The sequence below is a fragment of the Helianthus annuus genome, chromosome 11 (assembly GCF_002127325.2).
Source record: "Helianthus annuus cultivar XRQ/B chromosome 11, HanXRQr2.0-SUNRISE, whole genome shotgun sequence".
Lineage (NCBI taxonomy): Eukaryota > Viridiplantae > Streptophyta > Magnoliopsida > Asterales > Asteraceae > Helianthus > Helianthus annuus.
This window is the reverse complement of record NC_035443.2, coordinates 12,456,105-12,473,284: the sequence shown is the minus strand read 5'-3', so window position 1 is coordinate 12,473,284 and position 17,180 is coordinate 12,456,105. Positions and strand designations below refer to the sequence as shown.

The 17,180-nt window shown below is 32.5% G+C and overlaps 1 protein-coding gene across 3 annotated transcripts; it reads left to right on the top strand.

The window, feature by feature from the left end:
- Window positions 1-5,744: 5,744 nt before the first annotated feature.
- On the top strand, window positions 5,745-10,475 carry LOC110889614 (zinc finger CCCH domain-containing protein 18). Of its 3 annotated transcripts, none has more exons than XM_022137178.2 (7): window positions 5,745-5,882; window positions 7,615-8,535; window positions 8,629-8,796; window positions 8,900-9,079; window positions 9,419-9,495; window positions 9,792-9,924; window positions 10,054-10,475. In XM_022137178.2, the coding sequence occupies exons 2-7, from the start codon at window positions 7,631-7,633 to the stop codon at window positions 10,124-10,126; spliced, it is 1,536 nt and encodes a 511-aa protein (XP_021992870.1). In that variant the 5' UTR covers window positions 5,745-5,882; window positions 7,615-7,630; the 3' UTR covers window positions 10,127-10,475. The 3 variants fall into 3 exon arrangements, with proteins under 3 accessions (XP_021992870.1, XP_021992869.1, XP_035835494.1); XM_022137177.2 differs by lacking the exon at window positions 5,745-5,882 and adding an exon at window positions 6,462-6,643; XM_035979601.1 differs by lacking the exon at window positions 5,745-5,882 and adding an exon at window positions 6,731-7,511.
- The last annotated feature ends 6,705 nt before the right edge of the window (window positions 10,476-17,180 follow it).

The window sequence follows — 17,180 nt, the reverse complement described above, 5'->3', positions numbered from 1 at the left end:
CCATAACGACGTGATGGAGGGGATTTTCAAAAGTTTGAGCAATCAAAAAATAGTTAGTGTTTTTTTAGTTAATTAATAAAAATGAATATTAATAATTAGGTAATGATGGGTAGGGGCTTTATGACGATGGACTCTAGTGATATAACGCCTCATAAAGCCTTTGTGTGACGTGGCCCGACACGTGTCGCATAACGCCCACAAAAGGGCTTATGACTACGGATGACCTTAGTAGTAAGGTATAATAAATTAAACTTTATTAATATATAAAGTACATTTTTTTAAGAATCCTATGTCAGTAGTTGACAAATTAATTTATAGAAACATCAAAGATGTTCTATTATTCTAAGGTGAGATAAATCTACATTATCTCCTAATGTTATATAGATGAATAAACAAATGGTAAAACTAATGATGTAACATAAGTAAGCTGTTATTATACTTACTACATAATAATAAACCACAATTTACTAAGCTTTATAAATAGATCTTGAATCGAGTAGAGCTCAAACTCTCGTAAGTTAAATGAGCCAGACTGTTCGGTTACACTCCACCTTAAGGCTATAGGGTGTGAGGAGCATGATTTAGTCATTAATTGACACGTAGGATCATTAATGGATTGCTACACCACCCCTCTTGTCTCATCCACCATGATTCCTATGGATTAAACCATGTCAACCATGGGCCTCCTTTCCTTATTTAATATTTTCTTTCCTTTTCACAAAAATGAATTAAAGTAATATAATAGTGGGTTAAGTCATGACCACACCCTTATGGTAGTGGTTTTGAATGATGGATTAGAAGTTGATGATATGGCGCTGATATAGAGGGTCATAATGATCATGAGAGTCATGACCACATCCTATAGCCTAATGCAACTTACATGAAAGGAAATAACTCTTGTCATGTTTTTTTTTTTGTATGTTCCATGTTAAACCCTAAATTCTTTGTTCTCTTTGACAAAACCTTATGATTATTATGATGGGAAGGGAGCATAAAAACATTATTGAAATCACTTTCGTTGATAGAAAACTAATATCTTTTCGGAATGCTTAAACATTATTTAAAAGCCTTTCTTTATAGAGCAAATATTAATTTAGGAGGTAAAATAAAGATCTTGAAAATTAAAGTTGACGCCAAATTAAAAAAAGACATGGTTTAATGAAATTTACGACTCACGTTTTATCTAAAAGTGAAATCTAATTTCTTTTAGACGACAAACACGTACCCTCTAATATCTACTCATAAAATTCACCTATTACCCCTATATGGGATTTGAACATACAAAGGAAAGTAGATTTGAGAGCACAAAAACTGGTTATGGTTATTTCTTGAATGTATGACCCTTTTTTTAAAGATAAATTTGGATCATTGATGGATCATTAAAGTATCGTCGTGCAACCAGTGGAACCATCCGATCATATCCACCATCACTAGGCTATAATGTCTATATACCAATTCAAGAGGAAACCCAATAAATTTGAAGAAAACCCCCTTGTAGGAATCGAACCCAGGACCTAGTGGTCCTGAGCCTTATCTCACCCTTAAGATGTCAGTAGGCAATAATGCCATCGGCAAATGTTTGACTCTTTAAATGGTGTTCTAATGTATATACACACATGACTATACAAGATGAGTATTATATACACACACATGAGCCCTTGACTTTATAGCCTAGTGACATTTTAGGGGTGAGATAAGGTTTTGGGAACAATAGATCATGGGTTCGATTCCCACAAGAGGGTTGTTTTTCATATTTACTGGGTTTCTTCATGAGTATAGGCATTATGCCTAATGAAGATAGATATGATCGGATAGTTCCGCTGATGGTACGATGATACTCCAACAGTCTGTCAGTAATCTAAAATTTGCCGTTAAAAAAAATACACACACATGACTATTACGATAGTGGCATAAATGCATATTGCTCGTGGAGAGGTGTGGGAATCAATTTAGATGGCAAAACTATATTAACATGGTCAACATGTTAAAAACTTAAAAAGGCTATATAGAAAGGTAGCATGCGGTTGGGATAAATAATAAAGTTAATAACATATAAAAACATGTTAGATTATTGAAAAAAGATTGTTATTGTTATTATTATTATTTTTTTAATTAAATGATTGGTTGTTTTGCAAAGTCTAATTATTTATAATCTAGGTTTCAATCATCAGGGCAAATTACATAAGGATAGCAGGTAGAGAGCAACAAACTGCGCCGTCATTCCTTTCTGAATATAAAACCCTAATCTATTAAAAACAAAGTCTCGCCCCTGAGGGGTCGAAAATGAACTTTAAAGATGAAAGGCTTTCACTATTTAAGGATTTTACAATTTCTTTTTTAAATTTCATTTCAAAGAACTTTAAAGATGAAAGGCTTTCATTATTTAAGGATTTTATAAATAGCCGTGAAATTTATCATCAAGAGTTAAATATTATTATTAAATAATTATATAATAATAGTACAACATACAATGATCAGCCACTTAAGACTTATTAATCACCTAAAAATGATTAGCCGAAAACTTTTATTATTTGATCATTAAAATAATCCTTTACAATAACTTTAATTGTACTATTTATTAATTTTCCCGCATTATATATATAACTAGCAACTTTAATTGATCTTCTTTTTCCTTTACCCTTTTTTACCTTTACTTTTTTACGTATAGTATTAACATTTACTACTACTTTATTTTATAAAGACTTTATAATTTTTACTAATTTTTCACGTACGTATCAATATAAATTCCAATTGATTTATGTCTCGGTGTAATTTTTTTGGAAATAAATAGGCTCAGATATAATACGTTTTTGTGCTTATTTTTATGTATGTTTTTAGTTGATCTACGTTTTGATATATATATTTTTTTCTTGAAACGAGTCAGGTAAACTATAATTCGTTTTCATTAGACGATATAAATTCGAGTTACTTTACGTTTCAACGCCGCTGTAACGCGCCATACAATTCTTTAACTAAAAAACATAATTTTCTTACGTGCTAATTTTGATGTACGTGTCGTATAAATTCAAGTTGGTTAATGTTTCGACGTAAATTTCTTTCGCGAATAAGTCGGGTCAAATATAATACGTTTTCGTGTTTATTTGGTCTACCTTTTGACGTAACTTTTGTTCAGAAACGAGTCAGGTTAAATATAATACCTTTTTTATTAGATGATATAAGTTCAAGTTACTTTACCTTCCGATGCAACGCACGGAGAAATTTACTATTTTTAAAGATGAAAATACCCAATCATTTTTACATATCTTAGGTGGAGTAAAATATTAATACAAAACTAGTTTTAATTGGAGAATACAAAAACCAAACAAACATTTCCATAATAGAAATTAACAACACATTGTTACATTGTGTTGTTGTACCCCAGCATGAGGGGTTTTTCAAAAAAAAAAAAAAAAATTGTGATTTTTCACTTTTAACTCAAAAGTTTTTATATTTTGTATCTTAACATGTTTAATTTGTTTAATTTTAACCCAAAACTTTTCATCTTTTGTAATTTAACTCAAAACTTTTTATTTACAACTTTGGTACACCATACTTTTTATCTTTCGCAAGTTTTCGTTTTACGTTTCGTTCTAAATTTTGCGAGTTCATACGTCGCAACGTGCGTGTGTGGTTCAACGTTTCTACGTCTATTTTTCCATTTAACGAGTTTGTCGCAACGCGTGAGTCCTAAATCGACATAGTTATTTTTTATACGTTATATGTTTCAGTCTTATTTCTTCACATTAACATGCCGCAACTTCAGTGTTAGTAGTCGCTACCAGCGGTGTGGCATTGATGTTATTTGGCATAGTTTTAGGCCCCCGCCGCAACGCAGGGGTGCTTAATTCTAGTTGCGTTTATTTTCAACTAGTATTTTGAGTCGCGGGAGTCATAATGGCGCCGAAACTTAAAATAACTTAAATTTATACCGTCATATATTTGTATGATACACGTTTCTGAACAAAACTTACGTCAAAACGAGACCAACTGAAAATGCACATAAAAATAAGCATGGATGTGTATTATAGTTGACCTGATTCATAATTGAGAAAATTTTACGTCAAAACGTAAACCAACTTGGATTTATACCAAAACGTACTTAAAAATAAGCATGCAAGAAAATAGTGTTTTTAGTTAAATAATGGTACATGTGTTGTAGTGACGTCGAAAAGTAACTCAAATTTATATCGTCTAGTGAAAACGTATTATATCTAACCATAATCGTCTTTCTAAACAAAATTTTTAAAAAGTTAAGGAGTTGACAAAATTTTTTAGAAAGCTGAGGGATATGAATGTCAATGGTAAGTTAAGGAGTTGATTTACACACAAGACAAAAACCAAAAGAAAAATCATTGTACCTTGATTTGACCTTAGGGTGAGCGGAGTGGGAGGTAAACTTCATCGGCAAACGTGTTTATCGATCAGTAACACTACCGCCGATGGAGGTTACCGATCGGTGACGTTATGTATGCGGTGAAGGTTTACCGATGAAGGGAAGCATTTTTGACCGTTGGGAGATGTGGAGTAACGGCTATATAGCCGTTTAAATTTATTAAAAAAATCTAATTTTCATATTTAAACAAAATATTCAACGTATTTTTTTTACACATCTCTTCACCATTCTCATTTCAACTCTTGTCAAACAATTATAATGGAAGACTCAAACAAAGGTGAAGGGAAGAAAAAAAAATCTAATTTTCATACTATGTTTTTTTAAGTTAGATTTTAATGTAATGTATTTTTTTTATTTACAAGTTTGATGTTTTATTTGCTTTATCTTAACACATAATTTAAAAAATAAAAATAATAGTTCACCTAATCCAAGACAGGTAAACCACCGCCAACGTTTTTGAGCATTAGGTAAACAAAATAGATAAATTGACGTGACGCTGTTTGATTGAGTGAATGAGGAGTTTACCTATTCTGAATAAGTAACCACTCCCCTCACCCTTAGCTACTGTCACTCACATTTGTTGTATATATAATACATAAAACATTAAATTGGTCGTGTTTACGGGTTGAACATGACACAAACCTGGACCTAAAAATCGTGTCACACACATCATCTTTAATAAAATAGATATATTCATGGTTAACACGAACACACCTCATTTACTATAAAAAGTTACAATTCTAAACTTACAAACTATTTTTATTCAGCCAAACAATTATTATTAACATATGCCATAAAAATATATTAAATTTAAGAATTGGCACCAAAAAAAAAAAAAAAACCAAATAGTTAATATCGACATTCCACACACACAAAAAAAAAAAAAAACATATTAAAAAAATTCATAAACCGGCTAAACATGTCAATCCATAAATCTACGGGTTCACACAAACACAACCATTTAGTTAAATGTGCATATGTAATTAAACCATAAATGATCCAAACCCGTTTAACCTAAACAAAAACATTAAATACATCTCATATCCAAATTAAATAACCGCTTACCCCACTCTCTATAAACTAAAACACCACGTCAAAATTATCTCTTAGAACTAAAGCGTTTGAAATTCGAACATAACTAAAGTATATCCAAATCTAAAACTTTTGAACCCAAAATAAATAAAAAAAAAAATCAAATTTTGAATAATTAAACTAAAAATAAATATAAATATAAGGCCCAAAATAGTTTATTTCTTCTGTCAAACTGTCACCTCTATTATCTCCTACATTTAAGTTGTTTAACCAGTAAAAGAGTCACAGTAGCAGATTCAAAACACTGTAACTTCCTCCTGATCCCTCTCTATCTCTCTCTCTCTCTCCAATTGACTTTTCAATATCACACGATTTACAACATTCAATCATCATCATCATCACCACCACCCAGATTCAATTTATGAGCAAAACCCATTTCAAAGATTGCATTTTTAAGGTAACCCAATTCTTATTTTAATTTTCTTTACAGTTTACAATCATTTGCATATGCATTTACTGTTTGAATCTTGTTATTGGGTGTTTCTTTTTATTTTTCAATTTATGAGCAAAACCCATTTTAAAGATTTCATTTTTAAGGTAACCCAATTCTTATTTTGATTATTTTTACAGTTTACAATCAATTCTATATGCATTTACTGTTTGGGGTGTTTTTTTTTTAATTTCTTTTTTTATGAGCAAAACCCATATCAAAGATTTCATTTTTAATGTATCCCAATTCTTATTTTAATTGTCTTTATTTATAGTTTACAATCAATTATATAATATGCATTTACTGTATGAATATTGTTGGGTTTTTTTTATTTTTTTTAATCTTTTTGTATGAGTGAGTTGAGAGTTGCTTTGAATTAAAGACAATCGGCGCCCTTTAAAGGCCATCATCCTTGCTGTCATTTTCTGTATTTTTTTTAAAATATAAATGTGTCGTTTTTGCGGAGAATTGAGGGCATAGTCTTTTGGGATAAATATATAAACAAACAATTTTTATTAAAAAATAGCAAACAGAACAACAAGAAGCAAGATAGAGATGTATACATATAGAGAGAGAAACAAAGAAATTTAAAAGAAAAATATACTTGGTTTTTTTTTTAGAGAGAGAGAGTGGTGTAGTCCAGTCAATCATCAATCATGGATGATGATTTTTGAGGCCATGAAGAGGGTTTTCTCAACCAGTTCTTGTTCACCAGCCTCTTAAATTTGGTGGGTATTTTTCAATTTTGGATCTTTGGTTCTTTAACATAGTTGTTCTACAAATTCTTGTAGTTATCTTTTTTTTTCCTTGAAATTGGATTTTCTTTTTCTTTTTTACAAATTTATTGCTTTTATTTTGACATGTGTTATTTGCAAATTAAAATATTTTTTTGTGTGTTGATGATGTGGTTTTCCCCAAAATTTTCTCATGAGTTTGTAAAAAAAAGAATAAAAAGTAAAGATTAAATCTGTATTTATGTGTTCTTCTGTTAAATTTTTTTTTTTTTTTTTTTTTTTGAACGGCAAATTTGGATCACTGACGGACCACTGGAGTATCATCGTGCCACCAGCAGAACCACCCGATCATATCCATCTCCACTAGGCAATAATGCCTTCTGTTAAATTAATGTATCAAACTAAAAGCTTTGAAATTTTGTGATATCTTAAGAAATTATTGGAGTTTAATTTTCAATCTTTACTCATATATGTTAAATTATGAGGTGTGTTGTACTTTTTTTATGTTGAAGATATGAGATTTTATGCTGTTTGATCTTGTAAATCCACACACACAAGTTATTTGTAAAAAGGTATCAAAGAGCACAAGTTAGTTTTGTTGTTGACAGCATAAATTTTTTTGTTTTTTTTTCTTTAATTAATCCTTATCTATAAATGGGATTTGTAAATAAGATATGTTTTTTTGCCAGTTAAGGTAGTAAAACATATCTGGTCTACTGTTCATGTCTGGTGCTCTATCAATCATGCTTTTCATCATGGAATCTTGTTCATACCATTTTTGCTCATAAAGTTATTATGAATTTATAATTATGTCTGTGCTTTCAGTTTCCTTTTCAACTCATGGAATCAATGTCTTTAGAGGGTGTGTTTGGCAACAGATTTTAATTTCAAGCTTTCAATTTATTTTTTTTAGATTTATTTAATGCACTTTATAATGATATGTATTTTGTTGATATATGTATTAGGTTAATTATACCTAGTATGGATTTCTCAGAATCTACGAAAGTTGTATACGATAGAGTTCAAAAGATAGAACCCGAAAACGTCTCCAAGATTATCGGGTACCTTCTTTTACAAGATCATGGTGAACGCGAAATGATAAGATTAGCGTTCGGGCCTGATAATTTAATACACGCTTTAATCAATAAAGCGAAAACTCACCTTAAATTACCTTCGAACACAACTGTTGGTCAACCGAGTTCACCTCCTCAGGTCAACTCTCTCCCCGATATGCCAATTGGCCCGATTCACTTCACACCGTTCTCTCCTTCAACCCGTCATTCACCATTGACGATTCAAGTTCCCAACCGTTGTTGTGACCACCATGGTCAACCCGTTGACTTTGTTCCCATGGTTTATCCGGCTTCTTATCCTGAAGATTACCACCTTCACAACCACCTTCGTTTCATGTCGTTAGAAGATCAAATGGAGCCCGTTAACAGCCCGGATTTTTCGTCTGGTCATTACTATTCACCTGAGCCGGCGTTGGGTCCTCGGGCCAATAGGAGGTCACCAAGTTTACCCGAATTTCCTTTTAAAGTTTGTCATTACTTCATTAAAGGGTTTTGTAGACATGGAAACAACTGTAGGTATTTACACCCTACTCCCGAAAGCTTTTCGCAAATCTTTAACTCTAAATTGAGCGAGGACGATAACGTCTTTTCACCCATGTCTCTCGAGAAACTCGAGTTAGAACTCACCGAGCTACTGAAATCACGAAGAGGGTTTCCTGTTTCCATAGCTTCTTTACCAATGATATATTATGAAAAGTTCGGTAAAACACTTCAAGCCGAAGGCTATTTGACCGAAAGTCAAAGACACGGGAAAGCCGGTTATAGTTTGACCAAACTTCTTGCTCGCCTTAAAAGCATCTGTCTCATTGATAGGTAAATCCTTCAACCATTATATATTACATTGTATCCTAATGCAATAGTCAGATAATACGTATTATAATCCTTTCGTTGATATCGCGTCAATAGGCCACATGGGCAACACGCGGTCGTATTGGCTGATGACATGGCGAAATGCATGGATCATATTGGAGACCGAAACGAACATGGTGGAATTGTTGCGGGTTCTAGACAGATATACTTGACGTTTCCAGCTGAAAGTACCTTTTCCGAGCTTGACGTTTATAATTATTTCAAGTAAGGAACATTCTTAGTTTCATGTTACAAGTTACATGCATACTTGACTTGATATGAACATATGATTTATAATTTTTTCTTATTTGTATCTTTGTAATAACAGCAAATTCGGGCCAGTTCGTGACGTGAGAATTCCATGTCAGCAAAAGCGAATGTTTGGTTTCGTGACTTTTGTGTTTGCGGATACAGTTAGGCATATCTTAAACAAGGGAAATCCTCATTTTGTTAGTGGTGCACGCGTTTTGGTCAAACCATACCGTGAAAAATGCAAGATTGATGATAGGTACGGATTTTATTATTTGTTCGCCGTTTTTTTTTCGAATCATATATATTATTATTGTTTTCTCTTTTTTTACGTCACATGCTTCAAGATTACGTTTTGGCTTGATTGTTATTTCCGCCTTAAAACTTGATACAATATCATATTTATCCAACAAAAAATCATAATAATGCAAAAGGCTGTAATATAAGTGTGATATTATGCAAATTGGTATATAATGGTCATAATAATCTTTATCTAGTGAAATTGGTATATATGAAATTTCAAGTATCTCGAATGGGTGTATTCGATATCATTTCTTTTGGTCGGGTAAATCTATCTAATTATTGAATATGTTTTCAGGAAACATGGTTACGCATATCAACATCCTATGTACCAAGGCTCTCACTGTCTTGATTCCGAATTCGGGCTGCACTCAAGTGAGAATTATATAATATATTATTATGTGACTGCATAAGGAAAGATTGCTTACTAAAACTGTTTATCTTGTTACTGCTTTTCGAACGTTGTTTCGAAGAAGCAACTTGACACTGCCGATTTAAAACTTATGTTATTTACAAATGATCGGATAAATAGTTTCGATAAGCAACTTATCGTTGCATCAAACATTCGATGAGCATATAAACAGTTTTAACAACAATCTTTTAATTTCTAGTATTTTGTTTAATTTGGTATTTATTCTCTAAAGATTTCCCTTTTGTTTATATGTTCACAGGCAATACTCATGCACAACAAACCGACTTCAATTCGACTGAGCGCTTTAACCATTTTCTTGATGCTTTAAGCAACGGTGCAGCCAGTGACGATAAATTTAGGCAGATTAATACCGAATACAACGAGCAAGAAAGGTAAGTTTACTCGCATAAACCCTTAATTTATTTTCATTTTATACGCCATGCATGCGTGAATCTACACGCGATATGATGTCACATATAACATTACTATTAATGTTTTTTTTTTGTTTTGTTAACATGCAGTAGCCAGGGACTGAATCTTCCGGACAGCCCGTTTGCATCGGGATTAGGGGGGGAAATATCAACAGTTATATAGTGTTCTTCAAAGATAACAAGAGCAGGTTTATAGAGATAGAGATGACAGAATATCAAAGAGTTTGATAATCAGATGATACAGAGAATGTTTTTAGGGTGATAAAGAAGGTTGCAGAAAAGGGTACAGAAAACATTATGCTTGTAACTAAGTTATGGGTTTTTTTTTTTTTTTTTTTTTTTTAAGTGTTTAGGAATATAGCAAGGCTGCGGAAAATAGGTGGCTAAAAGTATAAAATAATGAAGTAGGAGGGTTGAATGTTAAAGTTGCAGAAAAGTGTATCTGCATGTTTGGTAATTACTAAATATATAATATATTTCTAATAATAAAGACTTTAGTTTTTTTTTTTTAACGGTGAAGTTCATGTATAATGTTACTACATTTTTCAAATCGGAGATCCCTGTATTGTCCCACTTTGGCCAGACTATGTCTTTTAACCGGGTCTACGCTGGCTTCAAATTTTGGCTTGTTTTGGCGTTCCCCCGGGAAACCATACTGCTGGCTGACACTTGACATTAGTTGTGCCATCACAAGAGCGGAACTCTTTGGTGTAACACACGATGGGACGAAAACCCAGTTGGGTTCGGGAATCGAACTGACAATCTCACACAAGACATAATCCAAATCATTCGTTACCAAGGACTTTAGTTTATACAAAAATGTCTTTTTTCACTTGTTATTTACTTCGTTATAATTTTAGTGGTGGTGTTGAAGTTGCAAGTTGGTTATGGCTGGTGGTTGTGATTGCAGCAAAAGATTGTATAGTGTGCATTTGTGGTTGTATGTTGCAGAGAAAATAACATAATTTCTGAGACTAAAATCTAAATCTATATATATCTATATCTATATATCTCTAATATATTAAAATATTAACTCAATGAGACAAAAAGATAATTTCAATGTGACGTGATATCAGGGCCGTCTCCTCGAGAATGATATAAGAAAACTTTTGGACCCTGTTTGAGACAAAAAAAAAAAAAAAAAAAAAAAAAAAAAAAATTGGCCCCTCTCCTTATAATATAAACTTATTAATCATATATCTAAAAACCACTATACGAAGGTAATTAACTAATTGTTATAAAATAAACAATACAATTATAATGTAGCAAAGTGTTCAGACTAACTTAGTCAAGTAAATTGTGAGGCCTTTGATTTGGGGGCCAAATCTGGTGTCGAATTGGAATCGAAATGGGGATTTGGGGACTTCTGCTTTAGGGCTCAAATCTGATTTGGGCAATTATAAGATCTTCTTTTGGGCTTTCAAGTTTCAAATTTGATTTGGATAAAAGGTTTAAAACTTGGGTTTTTTGCTTACAAAAGTAGAGGCCGGTTATGGTACAATGGCTTAACGTATGTTGCGTACAGGATTTAGTATCAACATGCAAAATTTGGTTTATAACATACGACTTTCATTTTTTTACATGCGATTTCACTTTTTTATGTACATGCGATTTTGAATTTTTTTAGAACATGCGATTTCCCTTTTCTATGTACATGCGATTTTCAATGTCTTTGAAACATGCGATTTTCATTTTTTTGTAAACATAACGTGCGATTTTGCTATCGCGTAAGCAGCGTACATTAAGGCATATTGTACGATACACTTTTTCTATAAAAGTAAATATATATATATATATATATATATATATATATATATATGTATATATATATATAAACTAGTGTATTATATATATATATATATAAACTAGTGTATTTACTTTTATAGAAAAAGTGTATTGTACAAAATGCCTTAACGTACGCTGCATACGTGATGGCAAATCGCACGTTATGTTACAAAAAAACTCGCATGTTTAAAATGGCTTAACAATTCGCATGTTGTATTCCTTACAAACTTGCATGTTGAAAAATGCTTTAGGAAATCGCATGTTGAAAATGCCTTAACAAAATCGCATGTTACAAAATGCCTTAACAAAATCGCATGTTACAAAATGCCTTAACAATTTCGCATGTTGTATTTCGCACGTTGAAAACAATCTCGTACGCATCGTACGTTAACCCCTATTGTACGTTAACTCGCCTCTCTCTCTCTATACATATATGTGTGTGTGTATATATATATTAAACTTTGGGCCCTCTTAAATTTTGGGTTTCATGCCGTCGCCCGACTTGCATTGGCCCAAAACCGGCATTGCTTGATATGAAAATAATATTAAGATGCAAGTTATTAAGACGATATGGTTTACTGAGTTATTAAGTGATAGCTTGAAATTTAATATGCGAGATACTAAGACACAAGATATAAAGACGATAAAATGTAGTAGGTTATAAAGTGAAAGTTTGAACTTTAATCCTCCGTCATTCTAACATAAAGACTCATCATCTTCTTCCATTCAATATAGCAGTTGTTTAACCTCTTAATAACTGACATATTCATCTTATTTATTTTTATGACATTATTTAAATTTTATTATTGTAGTGAAATTGTTCACTCCGTCGCACTGCACGGGTTCCTTCTAGTACACCATAAAGCATATAGAGTGGATAAAGTTGTAATTTCAATAAAATTCTAAGACACTTCGGAAAATAGTTGTTGCATTTGGTACACAAGTGTTGATACATAACTCACCTCGCAAATTACAATTTTGTCCCTCTAAGAAAGTTCATACTATCCCACATCGCTTGTTTAAAAAAATTTGCAAGGAAAATGTGGTTATGAAAGTTGAACACCCTATCAGATTTTGAATACAAGGTCAAAGATGGTCGGGATCAATACGTCACCTTGATATCAAGTGAATCGTATTGATTTTAGTGAGAGTAAAATCCGTAAAATGCTAAACCAAAGAGTAATGTGGTTGTATTACACACCCACCCATAGCGTGAGCTTTTGTACTGGTACATAAAAAAGTGTACGCAGCTTAAAGGTTTATAAAATTATTTTAATCAAAAATGTTATATAGAGTTGAAGTTTGATAGTGTTTTATCATAATGAAAGACTCATAAGTATGATTAAAAGGTTAAAAAGATTTAGATAATCATAGGGTGTTAATAAAGTCAGACTCTAAAATCTATTTTTACACTTTCTATACGAGTCATACAGGGTTATACATATAAAATAATTTGACATGACAAATATTGTCGTATAATGCTATATGGCTCGTATAGATAAAGAAAATATTGTGTAGTATAACATTTTATACGAGTCGTATAACATTATATTAGTTTTGGGTCGTATAATATTCTATGCAGTTCGTAATGTTATATGGCTCGTATAGATGGAGACAAAAAAACATTCTCTGACATTTTTTTGTGCAACATTCTCCTATACCTCGTATAACCCTATACGAGTCGTATAAATGTAATGGTGTGATAATAAAATTTTAAGGGTATAGGATTAGTAGGAGTTAATCATTATCTACAATCTTTTGACAAATTTATAAACCAAACAAGATATTGAAGATAATACCAAAGAATATGATCTAATTTCATTTCACACGGTCAAACAAACATAAATAAAAACTAAAATATAATTATATCATTAATTATTAACAATCAAATCTTTTATCAAAATTTTAAAGCGAACAAGATAATACAAAATAATAAGCTAATCTCAATTCATTAGGTCAAACGAACGCATGTTATATTCATATCTTAATTATTTATAGTAATTATAATATAATTATAATTATTTTGTGAAGGGGTAAGGTCTCAAAAATCTCGCATTGAATACTTAGGACCGTACCATAACCTCATCTTTTAACCCTCTTTAGACCTTGCGCGGCCGCGCACTGGTCCAATAAAGAGAGCTTAGAAGAAAGACAGCAGACAACACCTGCGCACCAAAAGGAAATTAATAAATCCTTGCGCCTTTCCTCATAACAAGGGATAAAAATCCCAACAAGCACTCCCGCTCAAATAATACACAGACTTGGATATTACTGCACTGATACCACACGATAAGAAATCACACCGGATTACGGCTGTAATCTTCTAGAAGACTCAATCGTGCACCACCAGACAGTTATAACCGTTTAGGCCACGTGTCATCATCCCAGGCTCCCTTAAAGTCACGGTGATGGCATGGAATTGGAGAGAAATCTCCACTTGCCCACTTTCCACGTGGCAATACCCAACCGTTGATCTAAATAGCGATCCGTGTGCTCTCACGTCGGATTAAGAAAATTAACGGAGGGAAAAATAACCGCTTACGGAGTTAGCACATTCCATCAATATTTCAATAACAGGTTTTCCCGCCCAAACTCCCGGCTATAAATAGAAGAGTAATTCAGGTACGAACTCCAAGTCACATTCACTTCACTTATACTTTTCTTCTTCATATACCGATACCTATTCTCACGCTGGAGGGTCGTCACGGAGAGAACCCCCATTCTCCCCGTGGCGAGTCTGACGATATCCGTTTTGCAGCTATCGAGAAGAAGAGAAGATCTGTCCCTTTGAACCGAACGAGAGAGAACCAACCCTTTTTATGCAGAACCTAACCCCCTGGACCCCTGGATTATCTGATTCCGGTCATTTAACCAGTGTTTCTTCATTTTGCTATTTCAATTCAATTCAAATTTATATCTATATCTATATCTATGGGGTGTTTGGTGTTGCGTTTTCAAAATAGATTATGCGTTTTCAAAATAGATTTTGTGTTTTCAAAACTGCGTTTTGAAAAAGCATGTAGGTACATGCTTCTCCAAAACGGAGGCAGATAATCACTTTTTCATCCAAACACTTTTTTAGATTATTTATGTTTTACAAACGCAATAATCAAATAATCACTTCAAAACGTAATCCCAAACACCCTCTATATATACTATATTAATAAAATAAATCAAATTAAGGACTCTATGGGATTTTCCCACCTAAAATATTATTTTTCTCATTTATCCCTACTGTACTATATTTTTATGGGTGTTGCTAAATGTCCCCCATTTATCTAATTTTATTTTTACTGGTAGCATTTCCCCCTTAAAGTTTTGAGATAAATACAATTAAACCTTCTTATTTTAAAACATTTTATAGATTACATCTATATTTAGTTTTTTTAAACAATTCAATAAAGATAATTAAATTATATAACCAAGACTCTTATTATTTTAACATGGAGTTGGATTATTCTTACAACTTTTTAACAACACCTATCTTGGTCTTATATTGTAAGCATATAAATCTCGTTCAAAGGAATTGGAAAAGAATATATTGGAGATGACATAAGTGAGATTGTTTCTGTTGTGAATGTGTGTATGCTTCATTATTCATTGTAAATCAGTATTAAAGCTTCCTTTAGTTAACAATCTATAGCTACTCTCCAACTCCTTCAATTTCTCTGCTAATTCTACACCAAGACAAAATTAAAAGTTTACCTACTAATCGACTAAATTCGATTCCCTAACCTACCAGAAATTGAAGAATTGCGATCAAATGAAACAACAATAACATAATTTGACCTCCAATTTCTCACAATTCAAACTCCATTTCATAATCTCTTAAAAAAATAAACTTCTTATTCTCTGCGACTCTGCACATCATGCACCAAACAAATATATGGTCATGATTGTCTCCTACACTTAATATGGAATCATCTCTTGTATATGATCTCTTATCTATATTTACATACATATATCTCTATAAGTAAGGGTGAAAACTTAAAAGAAATATGTATTTTATATTTAATATGTAATATATAATATATAATTAGATGGCGGCTACATATAACTTGGTTGAGATAAAGATGAAAATTCTAAAGACAACATACAACTTTATATGGCAACACGTTTTGTTGTTGTAGACCTCCAAGAACACGTATCATCCTCATTTATACAAAGATGATATATACACACAGGAGCATGGAGTCTTTTGGGAAAAGATATACATACATAGTATAATATGAGAACCGAGAGATAGAAAATATTCATGTTGAACTACACTAAGTGAAAATGGTGATATACGGTAGTAACAATGTTTGATTAATGACAACTTTGATTGAGATAAATAGTCGAGTAGCGGATACAAATCTCGTATAATCAAGTCATCGGTACCCGGAGGTAAAAATACTTACCCATATATTATTATTATTATTTTGAACGGCGAACTATTTATTAAAATAGAAGCGGGCCAGCAAGTAGCTGTAAAACCCAAGGCAAAAGGAATAATTACAAAATTACATCTCTAACGTTAAAATCACACCACCTATCCCAAACTATATTGCTCAAACTCGATCTAGTTGTTAACCATAGATACGAGTTTATCTTTATTTCTTCCACCGTTCTACTAGTTGGTATAAGTTTATTGTTGAAAGTCTTCTCATTCCGTGCCTTCCAAATGTGCCAAAACGTAGTAAGAATTATTGCATTCACCACTTTCTTCCAAACTTGTGATCCCGTCTCATCTTCTGTCCGTTTTAAAATCCGGGCTCAATTCAAGTTGGTACACTAAGTGGGTAGTTTTACCCAAAGAAATACCAGCCTCCATATTGCTTTTGCCCATAAGCATTCAGCTAATACATGCTCATTCGATTCGCTTTCTAACCCACACCTGTCACATGTCTCCACATCCAGATGAAGTCCTCTTTGTCTCAACGCTTCTTTCGATGGATCCGATTTAAGCATGCCTTCCACACAAAGCACGCCCCTTTATATGGAACCCGGTTGTTCCAGTATCCCCATACATCCCCTACCAGATTACTGTTGGATGATGTTATCTGCTCCCTCATATTTTGTTACGGTAATAAATAGTGTATGGATTTTAGTGTAATTTTTGTATAGTATGAGGGGTTATTTGTAATAGTCTAATTGTACAAAAGGGGCAATCGGAATGAGAATGAGATATCGATGATTTGAGAGTTTACTCCTTCTTTTTGTTTCTTTCTTCTCTTTATCGATCATAACTGAGACGTAACAACGGTATCAGAGCGATCTTTCCTCTCGACCGTGGGTTAAGGTTAGGGTAACAACGGTCTTCCATTGCAACAATCGAATTAGGGTTCAACAATCAGACGTGGGTAACTTCGAATTAGGCAACAATCAAGTGTTTTGAAGAATTTTAGCAAGCAACAATCAACAACAACGTTTACAGCAACAATCGGTTAACC

Excerpts from the sequence above, each read along its gene's own strand:
- LOC110889614 (XM_035979601.1), top strand. The coding sequence starts at position 7,459 with ATGTCTGTGCTTTCAGTTTCCTTTTCAACTCATGGAATCAATGTCTTT. Across the intron at positions 7,512-7,614 it reads GGAATCAATGTCTTTAGAGG|GTTAATTATACCTAGTATGG; the intron begins GTGTGTTTGGCA and ends TATATGTATTAG. Across the intron at positions 9,080-9,418 it reads AAATGCAAGATTGATGATAG|GAAACATGGTTACGCATATC; the intron begins GTACGGATTTTA and ends ATATGTTTTCAG.